Consider the following 21,738-nt stretch of genomic DNA (forward strand, 5'->3'; position numbering starts at 1 on the left):
AGTTTTCGGGGTGCGGAAAAAACCACAGGAATTTTGTATTTCACGGCGACGTGTTTAAGATTGTGCGCCACTTTGTGAGAATACGGAATCACCACTGGTTTAGCTTCTTTTCGAATGTTTGACCTTCTTCAGTGCTTATTTTTCTTTCTTTTTTCACCTTTTTCAATAACGCCTCCGAAACTGCGCTTAAAACTAAACAAGGGAAGCCAGCCTTCCTCAATTTCAAAATCTGTTCGACAAAGCTTCCTTGTGCCTTATGACAGCACGATTTTTTAAGGGCGGATTCGAGGCACATAGTGGCAATCGCACGTTTAACAGTCTTGGAGTGTGTAGACTCATACGGCTACAATTCCTTGCGGGCACGGGGTCGATACATCCAGCAGGAACCTTCGTCAGTAAGGGTTATGTCAAGATCTAAAAACCGCAAGCTGTTATCCTTGGCTAGTTCAAAAGTAAAATCTAAGCCTTTGCCGTGCTGTTTAAATTCAGATGAAATGCCCTGCACAGTATGCGAGTAAGTCATGGGAGAACGTTCCGTCAGTAAAATTAAAAAATCATCAACGTACCTAAAAACCTTCAGCACTTTGCCTCCGTCAAACACCATGGATAGCGCTCTGTCGATGTCCGCAAGGAAAATGTTGCACAGTACGGGAGCCACACACGAGCCAATACAAATTCCTTTCTTTTGCACATAAAACTGGCCTTGAAAACAGCTGTTGAACACAGATAAAACTCCAGGAGTGCTAAGAAGTTATCCACAGAAATTCCCGCGGTATTCTGGAAGGACACCTGCCCGTTCATCTCAATGCAACTCAGGACGGCTGCTAACAGTTCTTTTAGCGGAATAGAGTAAAAAAAGATTAACAACATCTAATGAAATCAAGCATCCTAGCGACTTAGTCTCACGTAAAAAAGCTATGATGTCAAGGCTATTCTTTACCATGAATGGGTCATCTATAATCAAGGTGTTAAGCTGCTTGAGAAGGTAACGGCTAACGTTGTTTTGCCAGGAACCTCTTTCACTCAAAATACATCTGAACGGTATATCCTCCTTGTGCGTTTTTGCAGTAAAAAAATACATTAAAAAACAATCAGTGTTCCGCCTTTTCCTCCCCCCTCTCCTCATGGCTATATATTTAACCACCTTTGACTACAATAAACAGTTGCAAGTAGCGCCTTAATTGTCGTGTCTTTGTTCCTTCTTAGTGTGCTGTCACTGTTCGCGCTTCAACTTTTGAAAGCTATATGCACCAACTAGCCCCACAACGTGTTTTACTGGAAATCTATTGTTGTCGAAGGCCGTCGCTGGGTGAACGCGCGTGGCAGCAGATACATCCAAGTGGAGGCCTCTTACGGATGCGAAACCGGAACTTTGATCCAGTCGAAAGGCAGAGACGAACCCATCGCATCAGATGTGCATTGCACTATCGGCTCTTCGGTGTTGGTGCTTTTATCACCGCGTCGTTTGGATAACGCCGTGATAACAGTGTGCGCACGCCAGCGAAACGAACCTTTTGCGACAGAAGACAACAGGTAGGGCAACGGCAGAGAACACCTACTGGTACATTGGAGTGGCGTGATCATTGCAATCCCGCAGTTCGCAAGGTGCAATTTAACAGCGGTCACAGGTAATTTCTCATTTGTTAACAACATACGGCGTGTATACTCTGTTCTACCGACTCGTCATGCATGCACAGAAATCGTGCGCAGCGGCGATCAGGTAGTCGATGGTAGCGGCATGTCAAATTGTTCGGACAACCCACGAAACACACAAGCAGCTATTTGATGTCTAAAAGATGTCTTGAACGGATAATTCAAAAGTCTAATAGCTGTCCTGGTCAAGACATTTTCTAGCCGTGGACGTCTACAGGTACTTCAGTAAGCCCTGCTAACGTTACGCTAAAAGTTGTTTAATAAACATCTCGGCAAGAACAATTAACTTCAAGAATTGTATTAGACGTTCCCAGAATTCTGTAATAATGACTTTGGAAACATTATGCAGGCTTTTATAAAACATCTTGACAAGAACAAGTTAAGAATTTTATTAGACGTTCCCAGAATTCTGCTATAAATTATAACAGAATTCTGGGGATGTCCAACAAAATTCTTAAGCTAGCCTGCATATTGGTTCCGAAGTCATAACGTATAATGGCTTCAGAAATAATATGCAGGCTTTTATAGCTGTCTTTTATAGCAGCCTTTATAGATTGTCATTCTACAGTGACGTGGTAAGCAAAATTATTGGCCACTTCTTCCACATACCATGCATCCGTATGCTAGCTTCATAGTACACGTGTTACTATATAGAACTGAAAATTAAATTGAAGTACTACATTATATTATTTATAATAACTTGCATAAAATTGTTTAACATATATCAAATGTGTAATACACATCCAAAGCAAATGAGCATAACAACATGCAGAAAAAAATTACCTGACCTTGTCAGAAAGCAGCTTTATTGACTAATAAGTTAAAGGACATGCAGAATTATTTTACATTTTATTTAATACAGTAGAAAAGGTGACCACAGAAAATAAGACGTAGCTGCAGTAACCACAGCAATCCAGGTCCCTTCCCTCTTGGATACCGCTGGCTGCCCACAGAAATTCGCTCTGTAATACAACAGTGAAGGAAAAAGTGAGTAAGCCACACTTGATTTACAATAAAGATGTGCGATTCAGTATTTCAAATAGCAATATATGTGCCGTTGTTTTACCTCGGTCACATTTACTTTATAAATTTAAGCAATACTTTCTCTCAAAATCTTATGCTGTACGATGACGTATCAGAATTATGTTGCAGATATGATATGAAAAAGCTACTGTACAGTGAAATTAAACTGACAAATGGTTTGATCCACACACGACTTGCAGTAGGTCATTAGCAGTTAGATGGTTTGCAAACAAATCTCTTACAAGAGTATGCTACTTTTATTTAAGTAGTGGTGTTGGTGAGTTGTAGCAACAGGTGGGCTTAGCCTGACACTCAAGGCCGGCAACTGCTCCTTCCGAGTGTCTCTTACAATATCCCTGCGATATTGTACCACATGCCAATAAAACCATTCTCTTCCTAAAGGGACCCTCAATCATAGAATGGCCTCAATATATTAAAGGACGTCGTCTCACGAATCTCATGCCACAAAAAGTTTTCCAATCCTCCAACTATAAGTGAAGTTACCACACCAATGCAAGACTATTTTCCTGCCTGCTAGCGTGGTGGAAGCTACACAGAGGAGAAGCCAAGAGAGCAAAGTCCCGGTATACTACGCAGTGCAGCACGCTGCTGCCATCTTAAAGGCCACACGCAGCTAGAATTTCTGTAATCATTCAACCAATTATGTGAAACTCCGGCTTTACCTCCCAGATCACAAAAGAACGTTCTGCTACATACCGTGCATGCAAATATATTCGATTCTAAACTTCGCGCCAGTGCGGGCCCGCCAAAACAAAAGTGGCCTGCAAGTTGTAGCAGGTAAACGTATACGTACCGTAAGGAACTACACCGTATCTGCAGGCGCTGGCAAAGGCTTGAACGTGAGCAAAAGACTTGGGAAGAGAAGCATGAGCACTGGCGAGCATGAACACGGCCCTTTGAATCGCTCGCGGAAACTTGGAAACAGATGGTCGCGGTGTGGTCCAAGTCACGTGGTCCAAGAGCAGATAGCAGTTCGCTCAAACGGAGCGCACGTTTGCGACTGCGCGAGGCCAGATTTGTTGGTGACGATAGCTGGTATCGCAATTCCGGCTTCACCACTTGTTCACGCAAAGGATAAGGAAGGCACGGCTCTGATAAGGACGCTGAACGGGCGCGTACGTCTGTGCCCGGCCGTTTTCTATTTCTGTTTTCTAAACTTTGACTGTCGTGACAGACTCATTGATTGAAAAAATCGGAAAGGAATCAAATAACCCCGCAGGCTTTTTCTGCTTGTTCACCTAAAGGGAGAAAGCAGCGAAAGGATATTGACCCTTTTCGCGGCGATCCCGTGGGCGCTGCCATGTTTGATCACGTGGTGACGCGTCCATTGCTTGCCTCAACTGCCTCCGTTGCCTCCTTGTTTACAATGGAAGTGTATGACGCCGGCGCGGCTTAGAAAACCTCTGTTTTCGGAGATATCGTAGACGGTGACTAGGTGGACGACAGGAAGCTTTGATCACAGCTTCAGAGAACATGCAAAAGCGCTTTCGGAGCTGATTAAGCTATGTCCAAACGGCGCAAGCAGCGTATATGGTGCTTGTTCTAAAAGCGGGGCTATATAAATATGTATTCCAAGCTATCCAAACATTCCGCTAATGAATTCAGTCAGGATTTGTGTGTTTTGCTCTTAGTTCTTTATTCGGCGAATATTTTGAAGCAGTGGCTTGTCAGTTTCTGACTCAGTGCGGCCACTCGGTGCGGCCACTATCTGATTATTTTCTGCCTATAGTTCTAATCGCTCGCGGGTGTGCTCAGTTCCGATAGATTTGTTCGTGCTGCGCACAAGGCTTGAAACGTAGCTGCTTTGTACATTGTAATACCTTGTAGCAAATATATATTACAGCTAGCAACTCGCTTACTCTTGTCGACCGTCACGAAACATTCAGCTTCGACCATTCGTGCGCCATAGGTGTAGTCCGTCATTAATTGTGCGTATACAGTGCGCATACATTCAAGTGTGCGCCCATTCACTTATTCTTGATACGTCGGCGATAAAGTGGGCGTAAGTTTTTCTGCCATTTGGGACAGATGTGTATAGATATCTTGCGCGAAACTTACTATGACAGGAAGCACGCTACTCCCTTTGTCATTGTTTAACGAGGGGTACTCACCCTTTCCGACTTTCTGGGGATGAAGCCCTTTCTTTGAAGGTTAGCTATACAAGGTTGGCGGATGAGCAAATTTCTATATCCTCGAGGAAAGCCGTACATCACGAAGTGCCGGTAACACGTTCGGACAGTTGCAGCAGCGGTCCGCGAACTTGGCCACACAGATTGCAGCCAACTACTGCACACGTTTTCAATCCACATGATTCAATCTAGCATGACTGGATCACAGTGTGTTAGCGAAAGCTCAGTTGCATTTTCGACAGCTGACCGCACAGAAGCAAGGTAGAAGCGGGAATGGTTTCGTTTTCGTGCGCTGTCGCTGAGGTGAGGTATGGCGCACCGCCGTGAGCGCCATCTCGTTTCTCTAAAGCAAACTGCTCCGCGAAAAGGGTCAATATGATTCGACGTTAACGGATTGCATATGGCTTGTTAAAGTCGCACGGAATGTAACGCTGCGCGTCGCGCACGCGCATTTTAAATCTTTTTCACTTTCATGGGCACGCCCAAGCATGTCGCACATTTTCCGACAAAACATCCAAAGAAGTTCTTGAGTTATACGCTCTCAAGGCGTTCACCAAAGTATACTCCGGTGACGCCAGAGGTGGGCTGTTACCACAGCTGAAACATAAAAGCATATTTGATTAACCGTACTTCCTGCTACATAATGTTTCCAACAACATCTGTTTAACGTCTTCGCGTAGACAAGACGTCTATAGCCGTTTGTAGCCGTTCCGAGAAGTTTTCAAGACGTTTTGTGTTTCGTGGGAAGGTTCTGATTGGTGTTGTAGAAGTCGTGTTGTAGTAGAACTGGGTTGCAGTTGTAACTTGTTCGACCCAGTTGGACCAGCTGCCACTGACCGTGGTTTTCCGAACCATGGTCCTCGACTACGTCGCGATGTTGCTTAAAATTCGAGGTGCCTGGTATGTTCGTGTGATGTCTATACCCATTGGCACCATTTCCTGGCACTTGGCCGATTCCATCTCATTCGTCACAAAGGACTTTTCAGGCGTTTTCGTCACGAAATTTCCGGTCAGGTTGCGCTAACGTCATTGCATTGACAGCTTAATTTGTATGTATGCTTGTATGTTTACAGGGTATTTTCACGTAACTTGAGCCAAACTTGAAAACTATGCCAATGCCATGTAGCTGGACAGAACCAAGGTAATGTTGTTTGCCCCCGTCGCTTGGAGATACTCAGATTACTTTGCATTACGTCTAATTACATAGTCTTAATTAACCAACTTCTCAATTATAATTAGATAAAAAGTGTCAATGAGAAAATTGTAGAGCAACATTGAAAAACTCCCGATACCGCTTTCTGTTGCTCAATACGTATTCAATACGCTCAGTGTGTGTAATACGTGTTCCCTCTTTTGTCCATGTTGTTTGTGCGCGTAATGCTACACGTTCTTAATGGAAAAACAACAAGCCCAAGTGGAAACCCTACTACGGTGGCTAGATGGGTAGGTGTGCCGACCGGCGCGTCTGGAGCGTAGTTCACCGCTTCTCCGCGTCATGACGCAAAATTGGCGCTGCGGTCAGTAGAACGGTTCCGCAGCGTGCGTCGTTGAACACCCCCCCCCCCCCCCGAAATATATATATATATATATATATATATATGGTCGAAAAGACAAATTCTTAGTGATCAATCGGCCCATTCGAAGCTCGTAAGTAGAGCTATAGCAAAAACCTCGCACTCGGCCGCGCAATGCTTGAATCAGCGCAAACTTTTCATCTTATTACTCATGATGATGATAATTTCTTTTCGCGCGTCTCGGACTTACGGCCGTCACTGCGCGTTACATAGCGCAGCTTGCAACACCGACACCGCGTTCCCGGAGACCCGCTACGTGAATGCGTCTCTCTCTCTCTCTCGCTCTCATAGTGCGCAAAACCTCTTCACCTCACCGAGCACGAGCGTACGAACGAGCGTACGAACGCGCCAACTGTGGACGAAAACGACGACGCTCGAACGCAGTCGTATGGTTAGCATAAACGCATGTTCTGCAAGTGTGGCTGTATAGCCACGCTTGCAGTTAACTAAGAAGAAGAAGAAGCCGCTTTGAACGGCCGTGTTTAAATAAGTACGTTTCTCATTGTCAAAAAGAATTTTTTTTTTGTTTAGCTACCTACTGCCGCCCGATTCTTGGCCTATCCCCCTCAGTGGGTGCGAGTCATGATAAAGGATCATCATCATCATCATCATCATCATCATCCTCCTCATCATGATCGTCATCGTCATCATCAAAATGTGCTCTGCTGGAAACAGCGCATCGGCCCTATATGCCGAGGATCTCTTGCAACGTCAACCGTTACCGGTAATTACAAGATCGTTCTTCCTCGTTTGCCATCGGGAAACACCGTTCTAAACTCGGTGTTCCTACACGCGAACCTCGCTGGTCGGACGTACCGCGCCCCGGATTTTCGTGATGCCCTGCTCTCGGTGCTCGATACCAAGGACATTCTCGGAGCAGGCCAGTATCAGATGAGTCATCTGTGGCTCGTCACCTGTGCCAACAGCCTTTCCAAGCAGAAGCTCGTCGATAAAGGTGAGCTTCTAGTCAGAGGACTGAAGGGCCTTGTCATCGACCCAGAAAGCCGGAACACCAAAATGAAGCTTCTGTGGCTTCCTCCTCACCTAGAACAGAAGCGTATTGTTGAGGCATTGGAACCATATGGCATGGTGCAATCCATAACCAGAGAAATGTGGCGTTGCGAGGACATGGAGAGTTGGCAGATGACGAATCGCGATGTAGAATTCACGCTCAAAGAAGGCCTCTCTACCAGTTCCCTCCCTCATCTTCTGACGATCTTCGTACATCAATGCTTAATTTTGATTCCCCAACAACCTCCCTTGTGCCTTCGATGCAACAGAGTAGGGCACGTAAGAAGACAGTGCAAAACACCACGCTGCGCGAAGTGCCACCGTTATGGTCATAACGCAGAGGCATGCGTTGGCATGTATGCTGACAAGCTTCGTGGCAGTAAACCGGTGGACGATGACACCATCGTTAACCACCTCATGGATGTAAGTGAGGTCGTAGATGCCTCTGGCAAAGCGCCTGCTGAAGACCACCGGGCTGAGGAAGTGCAAGTATCGGCAGCTGCGGACACAGCTACAGCGAAGGTTACTGAAGAACATACAGTGACCAACCGTGAAAAGGACCCTTGTGCAACGTGGGCCGAGTCACCACCAATTCGTGACCAGCTTCATCCTGCCGAGGATACTGAAATGACTGAGACATCCAAGAAGCGTCCAGCGCCGGCAGATGATTTGGAGTGCTCTGGAAAAGAGCCCAAGGTCGCCGCGGCTAAGGCGAGGAAACCCCTTCATGGAGCTTCTGTGAGTGCAGATGCCGCTGCAGTTCAAGAAGTTCCTGCAGCTGCGACTCCTCAAAGGGATGAGACAGGCAAAACAAAGGTAGCAGCGCTACGTGTAGGCGCTGCGCCTCAGTAGTGGAATCATGGCGGGCGCCCTTCCCTTTACGTTTAGAACACTGAATGTCCGTGGCTTACGTAGTAAGGGACGGCAGGGTCAGTTATTAAACTTGTTGCGCAGCCGAGCGTTAGATGTTATTGCAATTCAGGAAACAAAAATTGAATCCGATGATGATACAGCGGCTGCTGTAGCTCCATTTCTTTCGGAGTATGAAGTATGTGTCAGCCACGCGATTGGTGTCTCTGGAGGATGTATGAGGAAAACGTGAGGAAAACGCGGCAATTGTGAGGAAAACGCGGCAATGCAGCGTGTTGGGACTGTGCACTGATAGGAAAGGGCACCTTGTATGGTGTGATGTCAATATTGATAGTCATGTTTGGAGGTTTCTTTGCGTGTATGCGCCAAGTAAGGCACGTGACCGGGAGGACTACTTTCTCTCATTGACCCAGCACTTACGCAATGACCGTGTATTGGTTGTCTTGGGTGACTTTAATTGTGTGTGTAGTGGAAAGGATCAGTCGACTACAAGGCAACGCCATGATATATACCAGCGTTGACGTTTTGAATGCCATGACATGTGACTACCAGCTTGTTGATGTAGGGGATCATGAAAAAGTCCCTTTTCGCTACACACATTTTAACGCCGTCTTAACGCACATCTTAACGCACATCTTAACGCACATCTTAAAGCTCGCTTTAGCTTGGATTATATTTTCACTGCATCCCGTAAAGAAATTTCTGCTGAACTGAGTAGACACATTGTTTCCTGTTCCCCATTATCGTGCGCCTTATTTGGAATGTTGGTACTATGTACTTAAGCGTGTCCGTAGAATGATCATTCCTCCAGGGATCAAAACTTTTTTTCTTTAACTTACATTCGGCAACCCTTCCTGTCAAAACCTGGTTAGAAAAAAGGGGCTGTTTCGTGCCGTGGTCTACAAACTGCCGTTTGTGTCCACATGCTGAAACGATTGATCACTGTTTTGTCGATTGTAGGGATGCCGTGTTCTTCTGGGACATTCTCCAAAGAACACTTAAAAAAGATTTAGACATCACACCATACACGATTCGTTTGTTACCTTTTAAAGATCCCTGTAACCTACCATATGACATGTTCATAGTACTTGGTCTACATAGTCTTTGGCGTAGTAGAATGTGTGGCAGGCACGCTGAACCACCGCGAAGCACTCGATCGTTTTTTCGGGAATCTGCTGCCTACGTTCGTAGTGTGTACGCTGCTCAAGAAACAGCGCCGGACTGGATGCCTTTATTGGACGCTTGCACATGTTTGACTATCGACCAAAAAAGCTTACGCACCAGGGGATCTCAGAAAACGCTAATATCCGAGCAGCCTTTAAAGGCAGCCAGTAAAACCGTAGATCGCAATGTTGTTCGCATATACCAGTAGAGGCTGGAAATGTGAATACCAGGCTGCGTTTTGAGGCTGCGGAGATATTCAGATTTTGGTCAGATCCCTTGGTCCGTAAACTTTTTTGGCCGATAGTACCTGTAGCGCCTTGTTTCTTGTGTTGCTGACGATCCTGCTCCCATGTAATAAAGAGAAAAAAAAAGTGGATGTACAGCCTTTACGACGCTCGCTTTGGGACCGGCTGTACGCGGGCTCGAATCCCTCCTCGGCAAGGAAGTTTATTTTAACGCGAGAGCCTTAAGGGCCCCGTGTCGCAGAAAATCCGGCGTCGGCTTTGGCGCCCGCGGCCGAGAAAATCATCCCAAACCACGCAGGCCCTTCAAATATATTTAGGTATGTCACACCATTCTGTCATTAATGTTGCCCATACCTTGTCTTGCATTCTTGGCAAAGCTATTCCTCGGAATTTTGAGAATGACAATACACAAACAAATGTCATGAAACAAAACACCCACAGCGCATGCCTTTTATGTTAAATCTTCTCAGACTGAAATATTAAAAGTACGAAACGGAAACCTGAAAATTATGCAATTTTTTTGGCGTGGCTGTGCAATTCTCCAGGATCGCCCCACGCAAGAGGCCGCGTTTCTACCAGAAAGATGGTCTTCGTGCATAGCGTTCGCCGCCAGTGTTTACCGGTAACCATTACGGTCGCTTAAGCTGCAGTTGTCGGAAAGCGTGAGGAGCAGTCAGGTATCTTTGAATGCTATCGCGTTCCACTCTTAAAAGCGAAGCTTAAGCGTCCTCCCAATTTTAATTTTATTTCTTGGTAGTTTCTTGATACGCACCACAAAAACTGCATCCGCTCTGCTCTAGCCAAGTCCTGCGAGCATCAAGTTCGTGATAGCATCGACGTCCAACTAAGGCGTCTGGAGAAGGCTGGGTTCCATAGAGAAATCGTGGCCTCGGTGGTAGAGAGCCAGATTCGCGAGGAAAAATTTGTTGGGAGGCGCAGGCTGGAGGAAAACGCACCGCCCGCCACGGCGACCTGTCGTAGTGCCGTATACTGTCACCAGGTCTCGCACCACCTCAAGAAGGTTGGCGACAGGTGCGGGGTACGTGTTGTGTTTTCAGCCCCGGAAATAGCTGGGGCGAATGTGTCGCTTATAGTGAACGACTCCAAGAAGAGAAGCCAGCCTGCAAAATAAAGCACACCAAAGCCTCGTTGAATGCGAGGTTGGTAGCCGCCGTGGTTGCTTAGTGGCTATGGTGTTGGGCTGCGAGGTCGCGGGATCGAATCCCGGCCACGGCGGCCACATTTCGATGGGGGCGAAATGCGAAAACACCCGTGCACTAGCACACGTTAAAGACCCTCAGGTGGTCGAAATTTTCCGCAGTCCCCCACTACGGCGTGCCTCATAATCAGATCGTGGTTTGGCACGTAAACCCCCCCCCCCCCCCCCCAAAAAAAAAAAAAAAAAAAAGAATGTGAGGTTGGTGTGGTGTATAGCCTTCCCCTCGCCTGTGGAAAATGTTATATCGGCCAATCTGGGCAGTGTCTTAATGAACGCTTGCTAGAGCATCGCAGGAATGCACCCTTTTCCCCTCCCCTCTCAATCTCGTCCGTGCTTATTCGTGCGCTGGAACGATGTTTCTTACTGCTAATCACAACCAACTAGCCCAGCGGTCCACGCTTCGGATCGGAACGTCATCAGCGCGCTTGGCGCCGCCACATGCAGTAGTTTGCTTTCCTGATTAGTTCACGTTTCGCCGCCTTCCGCAGTGCTGTCGCATTTACCGTAATGGTGTCAAGACGACCGCAGCCGCTGAGCAGTGCTAGGATTACCAGCAGTGTTCAGTGTGAACACCACGTCCTCACTACGAAATGCTTACGCATCATTCAGATAACTCCCTGGGAGATTCTACGTAAAAATCGCTTCTCGGCCTTTTGGCTAAGATCAAAGTGTAGACTGCACACGTCTTCCCTCTAATGTTCCACACTTTGCAACATGAATGGAATATAGTGCATTACCTGGCCATAGCATTTACGACAGCTGATCGTCAGGGTGTTAATGGTTTCGCATTCGTGCGCCTTCGCTGAGGCAACGTGCGGCGCGCCGCCGAACCTATAGAGTAAACTGTTCCGCGAAAAGGGCCCAAGCGAATTGCCGCCGTTGGTGTGAATGCTTCGGTGTAATAGGCCGCATCACTGAATACTCGCTCTGGCCAGGTTTAATGGTCTTCCTCATAATTTCTTACAATTGCAGTGGGCAGAGAACAGTCACATTGTATGCCTTTTACTATAAATCTTCTCGGGCGGAAATTGCAAAGCAATATTATGACTCTCACAGGCGCTCTTTACGGGCAGCGCAGAGGCGCCGACGCGATGCCAGGTCCCACACGGTGTGCTAACGCTTTCAAGGGTGCCACATATTTTGGCGCTTCAACTCCTTCATGCCGACACAAATTGGCGCACTAAAATGCACTGAATAAGCCTGACGTCGTTGCCTGACTGCATGAATGCTTTCTTGAAGCTAAACATCTCGACAGAATTACCTGTCTGGTTGGGAAAATTGTTTAGGACCATGAGAGTGACGCCAACCAAATAAGGGAATTTATTAGCCCGACGTTTCGGAGGCCATTCGGCTCCTTCTTCAGGAGGTATTCTTCGGAGGTGGTGATGTACAGCTTTTAAACGGTCAGCCGAATGGGCTCCCGAAAAGTCCCTTATTCGGTTGGGAGTCACAGTCCCAACGAATGCTTTCACTACGATAGCAACATTCACATCGCCGCCGGCGTTATCGTGCTGTCCCGCTGACGCGCATGCACGGATCCCACGCGGAGAACGACGAAGCGATGGAACTATACCCGGTTCTTGATTATACATTGCACACGTACAAACAAATAACATAATAGCTACAGCCGCTTCAGTGAACTACGATAAGGCGGGCGTAGGCATTTTCTCGCTTTCGCTTGACTGACTGCCAGATTTCACTCCCGTATTTGAAGCCGAGCTTTTGACAATGATGTTAGCGCTACGGAAACTCTCTTTTAACGCAATCAGTGTAGTTATAACAGATTCCTATTCTCTTTGTACTTCGCTTACAGCTTCATCCAATTCACCAGCTCTAAAACGCTTCTAACATTAGTTCCTTTACAGTTAAACCTTGTACAACTATCATGGGTACCATTACATTTAAATGAAATGGCAAATTCATTAGCGCGAGCATCCCTTAGTGGACCAATAATATCGCTTCTTCCAGTAGTGGCGCACATAACAGCGATATTAGATATCGAAAATATTCAATTCGTACGGATGTCATTGAATCAATAATGACATGGACAGAATTTCAGCACCTAAAATTTCCATGGAAATTCCAGTGGTGTCCATCAAGACAATCGGAAGTAATGATCGCCAGATTACGCTGCCGTTTCCCCCCTTTAAGCCTATATTTACGCGGGACTAGTCTGACGATATCGCCCCTCTGTCAATATACTGCCAAGAAACAGAATCCCGGGTTAAGACTGTTTTTGTCATGTCGCCGGTATAAATATCAAGAAAAAAGCTTCTCGAGATTCCGCTTGCCAAACTAAGGTTAATCTTAACATCAGACATAATACTAACTTTCGGTGCGTCAGTTCTGGGTTTTAGCCACAGGCGTATTTAATGCCGTTTGTGGATTCATAGAATCAACTAAACGAATAAGTTTTAGATTTTTTAATCGATTAGGTAATACTTCCAAACATTAAGTTCAGGCGCACAATTCTTGGCCAATCCACCAGTGTGGTATATGAGGCCATCATCATCCGGTTCTTGACCCAGAATAGGTATGTGCCACTATATACGTCTATAGGCTCTACATCTACACCGCTGCACTCAATCGCCTATGCAGCAGGGCGCTGTTCGATGGGTGAGTTTTCCGTCCATTTCTGTTTGCAGCGTGTGTGCGAAATGGCAAATCCTTCTTTCGCGTGGGAAGCAACCGTTGGTTCCCGAGTCTTACGGCAAAGCTTGGATTCATTCGTGCGTTCAAGACAACGTTCGGAGGACACGACAGCTCCACGCGCTTGCAGCCGGCGCTGACGCGGTGATAAGATAGTGGCTGCTCGCTAACCATACGCATACCAGCGTCCTTCGTCGATTGCGTCAGCTTGGCGAGACGTAATGCCCGGTCGTGTGTCGTATATACACCATCGTGTACATGGGTGATGTTAATATTTTTTTCTTTCGCAGCAGTGCGCCAGAGCATGTCGGTGGCGGAGCTAAACCTGCAGTCGGGATTGTGGCAGATGCTGACGATACACGAGCGCGACTGGCCGGTGCACGACCTGATGGCCTCGTGCGTCCCGCTGGTGGACGACGAGGAGCTCGCCTCGTACCTGAAGCCCGGCGCCGAAGCCAGGTTCCGGCGCTTCGTGCGCCAAAGGCCTGGCTACTTTCACTACGACAGCGAACGGGACAGCGTGGGTGTGGCCAAGGATTCGCCGAACGCGGCCGCCGAAGGATGGCTGGCCAAGTACTTGGCGCTGCGGATCTCGGAGGGATGCAACGAGGTCGGCGCCGAGGCCTCCGACAGATGCAAGTCGGCGCTCCCGACGTGTATGGCTGCCCATCTGAACACCATATACGGAGGCAGCTGGGCGCTCTTTTGTAAGACGCACTCGTCAGACTTCGCGCTCGGCGAGAGTGGTCTGGCTCTGCTGACTGTCGGCTACCACGAGAGGAGCATAGCGTCGTGCATCAGGGAAGAGGGCCTCGTCTCTTTTTTTATCGATCTTCTGCACAAGATTGGAGCGACCGAGGGACAGCCGTGCAACGTGCACATGCTGACAAAGTACCTCCACTTCATGGGGAGCGGGGAAAGAAAGTTGCTGCACGAAAACTATCGCGACAACCTGAACGTGTTCTTTCTGCTGAACCCCGCAAACTTCGCGACGACGAGAGTCGAAAGAGGCTCGGTTTTCCTCAAGAACCACGATCCGCACTACGCTGCAGCTTTGTTTATAAGGCAGCAGCTCCAAATCCAGTGCGCGTCCGCGGTGTCTCTGGAAGAGCTCGCATTGAGAGCCAAGTACTCGTCGTTACCGGTGGCACAATTGTTCTTTGGCGTCGATACTGCGGTAAGAAAAGTTAGGGAAATAGTCTTGCGCTACCCTTCTTTATTTCACATGGATGAAAAGGGCGAGAAGGTGCGGCTTCGAGATGAGTACCCGCCAGATGCCCGCTGGAACGCAGACACTGAACTGTTGGCGGTGGCCTATTTCATTGACATCCTCAAAGGTATAGATGCCACGTCACCTTCTAGGGCCATATGCTTTAACTACATCGTATGTGCTGCTAATGCTGCGCCTCAAAGCTGCAAGAACTACTTGGACATTCTCTACCCTGGACTAGAGGTCATCGGATTGTTTCACCTGCATCCCGGCATTTTCGACCTGTCATCAGTAAACCGCGTTTCTCTTATTCAGACGACAGAGGCACCAGAGACGACGACCGCCGAGCAGTGTAGTGAGCATCTGATTGAAAAGCAAGCTGTCGAGTATGCGGCCACGTTAATTAAGCACGTTCGCCACCTGACCCCTGACCTTTTTGGCTGTTGCTTAGAAAGTCTGTCTCGCAACGTTCGTGAATATTGTAGGGCTCCAGTGAAAGGCCGTCTGCAGTCCATCATCGAAAGCGGCAGAGCAGCGTTGGCCGCGCACAGCCTGCGCACTGGCATCACCGCGACAGCCCAGGCTTCGACACAAACCGCCATGGAGCCCACGTCGCTGCCATCAATACCAGCGAAGGAAGCTACTGAGAATAAAAAACCGACCCACCTCAGCAGTCAGAAGGCCGAAGTTGAGAAACAAATAGAAAATCGAGCAGCTGCTGCAGCGGCTCTTCGCAGAGAGAGTGCTGCTGAACCTTACGTCTCGGAAGCCCAATCTGACATTGTTCTCGTTACTAAAGCCAATAATAGAGCCTCTGCGACGTCTCTTGTAAATGCAAATAATGCTGTTCCATCCAACGCTCAAAAAGCTCAAAATTGTGGAGTCGTTGGGGCGAAAGCCGCGACTCAAGCAGTCGCAACGCCTCTTCGCAAAATGGGCGCTGCCCAGCCTAGCAGTAAAAAATGCGAAGTTCGGGTCGCCATCAATTCGAAGAAAGAAACCGCTTCAGCGTCTTTTGGAAAGGCTTCACCAAGCGTCCATGAAGCTCTGACTAACGTCATTCTCGGCAAGAATGGCAAGAGGAAGGCCAGAAAGCGAGCCGCTGTGGTGCTCCCTAGCAAGGTGGATGCCACGCAGCCTAACGACCCGAAAGCTGAAGTCAAAACCGTGGCCGTAGAGCAAGCCGCCGCAGCGTCTGTTGGCGAAGCACGTGCTGCTTGCGTCAACGGGCGACATCCAGGGTCTCTGGTTAATTCGCCGTCGGGAGAAACCAACCCAGCAGCCGGAGCAACGAAGGAATGTGCGCAGACAGCGTTGTCGATTGGAACCGATCCACCAGGTGGAGGCAGTGAGGAAAAATTGTGGGCTGTCCTCGAGCGCCTCGCCACGTTGTCGCCGTCCGACCTCAAGCGTGAGGCCAAGAAGTCGCCGTCGAAGAACGCCGATCAGCTAAGTGCGAGAGAGGCGACCAAAATCACCGTCGAAGTGACCCGAATGACCATCTGCAAAGTGGACTGTCCCTGAATTTGTGCCTTTATCGGGGCATTTACTGTACCTTATCGCATGTTCCGAGTTCAGTGCACCTTCTGTGCGCATGGCAGAGAATTATATAACTGTGCAACGAGTTTTATTAATTGGAAGCCTTATTTGCAACAAGATCTTACGCATCCGCGCACTTAATACGCAATAAAGCACGCGCCCTGTAAGCGCACTCGTTGGTTGTCAAATCCTTCCAATAAACACACGCACACCGCCTCATCAGTGCCGTATAAAGTCCCTAGATAGTTTTTTTGCTTTCTTTAAGTAGCGACGAGCTTTGAAGTACAGCCGACGAATCTCATTGGGCGGCGCTCATTCCAGCAGCCATGTTCTTCCTAACGCTACAGTGGCTAGAATAGGTGTACTAACGCTGTTCACCCGCATTCACTTGCAGGCTGTTGCGAGCAGCGTAGATAGCAGCGGTCGTTGACGGTCGCATGCTATCTAGGAAGATAATGGCGGCCGACGGAGTTGATGTCGCTACTCAAAAAAAGAGCAGGAAATCTAGGGACTTTCATGCCGTATACGGCACATTTACATAAAAGACTGCTTATGCGCGAAGCTCTTTGACCACATTAAGTTCAAACAATTGTAATCCTTCTATAAAGCCTTACCGATTGCTGGCTACACGGTTTCCGAAAAGGTTTATCGATTACGACGCAGTTGCTCGAGAGTGTTAACGGAACATTGACAGTCTTATACCGTGTTTCCCAGCTAACGTGGGTGAAGATGTAGAAAATCGTGGTGCAAGATACGATTATAAAACATACGGTTTCAAGTTGTCAGACCTCTGACGACCGAACACCGTATAGTCTATATTATAATCGCACCTTCCACCGTGATTTTTTAAATATCTTTTTTTATTATTTTAACAACTTGGCAAACGTTAGCTACCATACCATATGTATCCATAGTATCTATTAGGATACCATATATATCCCAGATAACGGTAGCCAAAAATACATGGTGCAAGATACGAGCCTAAAACCTACAGTGTTCGGTTGTCAGAACACAGCAGGTTTTAAATGCGTAAGTATTTCTATGCCTACCCAACAAGGAAACCTGTCCGTCCGTCAGGCAAGGCGAATGCAATGGCTCATACCCCCGTAAGGCTGAGGCTACAAGCGCTCAGCAGAGTGAAGCGAACAGTGAATACATTCATTGAAATCACCCATATACAACACACACACAACACCATACGTTTCAATAAAGAACAAGCTCAAACAAGCATCCGAACCATCAATAAAGCATTGCGTACCTCCCTCAGCAGTTGTAGCGGTGGTTTTACAACAGCTTCGCTGGACATTCATTTTTGCAGGTTGATAACGACCGATAAGGGTTGATAAGGGTTGGATGTACATAGTCTGATAAGGTTGACAACGACCGATAAAGCTTGATAAGTATTTATTTATTTATTAATACTGTCAACCCTCATAGATCGAGGGTCATAACAGAGAGGACAATACAATTACATACATGAAATATGAACAATGTCAGTGTACGCAAAGTTGCTTAACACTTGTCAATTCACAGTGAATAAGATGTTCACTTGAATGCTGTTCAGCACACTTGTGTCATTTATCAAAATACGTACAATGGACATCAAGTCGCACATATGACTTGGCACTCCAAACTAAATTGATAACTCCCGTAAATATGCCTCAGCAGCATTTTCAAAGTCGGTGACATCTTTTAGGCTAACAATAGCGTTTGGCAATTGGTTCCACATTTCTATCACATCCGGGAAAAATGAGTATCGAAATGTATCACTGTTACTTCGGTACGGCTTTACGACGTAGTCGTGGTTAGTTCGCGGGTTTCTTTTGACTGGAGCATGTAGATATTTGAGCTTATCTATCTTAAGTTGATCCTGCATTATTTGATAAAGTACCTTCAGCCTAAATTTCTTTCTACGTACCTCAAGAAGATCCAAGTTGCAACGCTGTAATATCAGCGTGACCGATTCCTTCCTGCGGTACGTCGAACAAATAAAACGTGCCGCCAGTCTCTGTATCCTTTCCAACTTCCTCTTAAGCGTCACTTGATGGGGGCTCCAAACAACGGCTGAATATTCTAGTATCGTCCTAATGAAGGTTGTGTATGCAATAAGTTTTACATTACGCGATGCATATTCCAGTTTTTTTTTTTCAGAAAGTATAACTTTTGATAGGCTGTCATGCAGACGTTATCTATATGTTGGTTCCATGTGAAATTTCGTGTTATTGTTACCCCTAAATACTTGAACTGGTGCGGATGCTGCAACAAGTGTCCTGCAATGCTGTAAGAAAAGGAATAGATAGTTTTCTTTTTACTGATGTGTGTATATGTAGATTTGAGATAATTTATTTCCATTTTCCATTTCCTACACCAATCATCTAAATTTTGCTAACATTTTGAATTTTAAGCTGGTCATCTAGTTTAGTAATTGTGGTGTAAATTAAGCAGAAGTCTGCGAAGAGCTTAACCTGACCACCCTCTTCTGCCACGCTACTGATGTCATTGATATAAACGGGAAACAGTAGTGGTCCCAATACTAAGCCTTGGGGCACTCCTGAGAGTACAGCTAATGAATCTGATACATAGTCATCCAGTTTAACTACCTGCGTACGGTTCGTTAAATATGCTTCATTCCATTTTATTACCCATTCATTTATTCCTGCATTATGTAATTTGAAGATTAGTTGGACATGAGGCACTTTATCAAAAGCTTTCGCAAAATCCACGCAAACCACATCAACCTGTTGTCTTATATCTACTGCACCTGCAAAGTCGTGCATTGTTTCTATTAACTGTGTAACAGTTGATAACCCGGTCCTGAAGCCATGTTGATAAGGATATAGTAAGTTGTTCTGATCTAGAAACCTGAGTATGTGTTTTGCTATTATATGTTCGAAGACTTAGCAAGTAACTGAAGTAAGTGACACTGGACGGTAATTTGTTGCCTCTCTTCGGTTACCTCCTTTAAATACAGGTATCACGAATGCGGTGCGCCAGTCTTGCGGCAGTGAGCAAGTTGTGTATGATTTTCGAAAGATGATAGTTAGATAATGTGACATCTATTCTGCGTATCGTTTGAGGAATACAGCAGGTATATTATCAGGTCCACTCGATTTTTTCGTATCTAATTTGAGTAGTTGCTGAATTATCTCCTTGCTGGTTGATTTCAAGTGTTTCCATTGGAACAGTAGGGGGAATATGTAAGGCTTCTTCTATACTCACAGTAGTTTCTGGGACGTTAAATACAGATTGGAAAGAATTGTTAAGATTGTTTGCTATTTTATCCTTTTCTCTTATATTGTCGCTTCCAACATGAATTTCGTCAACCATTTCTTTCCTGTCGCTAAAATATTGCCATAATTTTTGTGGTGAGGACCTAAGGAAATCGCTGAGGTTTTTTTCAAAGAATGTTTGTTTAGATTTAGCCAAAATACGCTTGAGTTCAGTTTTTAGATTAGCCAAGACCACAGGCGAAATGTTCCTTTTACGCCATCTCTTAATTTTTCTTTTCATATGAATTATATCTCGAGTGATCCAAGGACTTGTCTGCTCTGTTTTTTTAACCCGCGATGGAACATATTTGTCTATGCAATGACTTATAACACATTTGAATTCTTGCCATAATTCTTCTACTGTTTTTAGACCAGCGGTACACTTGAAAGTACCAAATTGAATCTCCAAAAAATTAAGAATCGAAGTGTCATCAGCCCTAACATAGTCCTTAATTTTTACTGGCACATAGCTCTTCACTTTCCTAGTTGCTCGGTAGGCACATCGAGACAGATCATCCTGTGATCCGATATGCCATCTTCTACCGTCACACTGTAATCATTTAATTTATTTGATAGGAACACCAAGTCTATATATAGTACTGACCTTGACGTCGGTGTAATTCTAGTATCTTCAAGCACGATTTGTTTCAAATTGTACGTAAACATAATGTCTAGTATTTTTTCAGCACTTACTGAATCCACACCACTATACGAAAAATTTTTCCAGTTTCTATGCGGTAGGTTAAAATCTCCAGTCATTACCAACCTAGTGTTCCCATTCACATGAGAATATAAAAATTTATTCAGCTTTTCGAGAAACTCAGGGGAGCTTGTGGGTGGCCGATATACAACTCCGATAAGGAAGACAGTACTTTCACGAGTTATTTTACACCAGAGAGTTTCTGGTACTTCACAATCAGTCAACGAAGCATTCAGAGAACTTTTAACTATTATACACACTCCACCTCCACGTGAGTCTCTGTCTTTTCTAAATATGTTGTAACTGGGAGGAACAATGCAATCATTCGGTACATTTCCATGCAACCATGTTTCGGTTATGGTGGTTATGTGAGGATCATTCGAAAGCAATAAATACTCAAGATGTGTAGTCTTGTTTACTATACTGCGCGCATTAAAAGAGAGCTACCTTAGGTATTTTTCTGGTGTCTCAAATGAGCTGCATGAGTTACCAGATCCATTTGACTTACTTGATTCAACACGCTCACTTCACTTCATTTGATCAGTATCACGTTTGCCTGAGAGCAAGTAGCGCTTGTCTCTGACAAGTGATACTTGCTAGTCGGAAATATGCTAGTCGGATCAAGTTTGATAATATTGATGACACCGCGCTGCGTGGATATGAGCAAGTGACACAATGCTTACGCATACTTAACTGCAGTGGAGTTTGTGCGTGAATTTTAGGTGCGAAGCACCTTATGCGTGCGGGCTGTCGGCGTCTCCTGTCGTAATCGTCGTCGTAGTCACGGTAAGCAAGTGTCCCGCGTTCGTCGTCGTCGTCTTCCACAGCTGGCTGCATTGCCACTATATTTTTTTATTTACTTGTTTACTCTCATACACACAGCACCATTTAGGCATCACAGTGGGGAAGGGGGGGGGGGGGGGTTCATAAAGCAATGTAAACAGCTTATGGCATACAACAAACAGCAGTATACTATACAATACAAAAAAGGCAAGCAACGGCATTCATACAACTAAATAATAAAGCACTATGTAATGATAGCAAACTCTACATTAACTATATACTGTAAAATAAAGCACAAAATTTCAAAGAGCATTTGCAAAAAGTTCATTATTAAGTATACCAACCACGGTAGCAGGCAGTCGATTCCATTCTAAAATGGTTTTGAGGAAAAAAGTGCTTTTGAAAAGCTTAGTTCTACAACTGTATTCCCTAACCTTGAACTCGTGATCTGTTCGTCTGGATATATAATGTGGCTGAAGAATATACTTATTGTGGTCTATTCCAATTTGGCCATAAAACATATTGTGAAAAAGTTTCAAGCGTAATGTCTGCCTTCTTTTTTCTAAGGTGTCCCATTTTAATGTTTGTTTTGCAGTAGTAATGCTAAAGTTTCTCTCATAGTTGCCGATTACATACCATGCTGCTATATTCTGAACTCTCTCAAGTTTATCTCGGTCGG

At 45.9% G+C, this 21,738-nt stretch overlaps 1 protein-coding gene across 3 annotated transcripts; it reads left to right on the top strand.

The window, feature by feature from the left end:
- Positions 1–1,399: 1,399 nt before the first annotated feature.
- On the top strand, positions 1,400–16,500 carry LOC125947471 (uncharacterized). 3 transcript variants are annotated; one of them, XM_049672257.1, is made up of 2 exons: positions 1,400–1,628; positions 13,849–16,500. In XM_049672257.1, the coding sequence occupies exon 2, from the start codon at positions 13,863–13,865 to the stop codon at positions 16,290–16,292; it is 2,430 nt and encodes an 809-aa protein (XP_049528214.1). In that variant the 5' UTR covers positions 1,400–1,628; positions 13,849–13,862; the 3' UTR covers positions 16,293–16,500. The 3 variants fall into 3 exon arrangements, with proteins under 3 accessions (XP_049528214.1, XP_049528215.1, XP_049528216.1); XM_049672258.1 differs by having other exon boundaries at positions 13,852–16,500; XM_049672259.1 differs by having other exon boundaries at positions 13,905–16,500.
- The last annotated feature ends 5,238 nt before the right edge of the window (positions 16,501–21,738 follow it).

The sequence above is a fragment of the Dermacentor silvarum genome, chromosome 8 (genome assembly GCF_013339745.2).
Source record: "Dermacentor silvarum isolate Dsil-2018 chromosome 8, BIME_Dsil_1.4, whole genome shotgun sequence".
NCBI lineage: Eukaryota > Metazoa > Arthropoda > Arachnida > Ixodida > Ixodidae > Dermacentor > Dermacentor silvarum.

What these genes read in the sequence shown, in the direction of transcription:
- LOC125947471 (XM_049672257.1), top strand. Translation starts at nt 13,863, where the DNA reads ATGTCGGTGGCGGAGCTAAACCTGCAGTCGGGATTGTGGCAGATGCTG.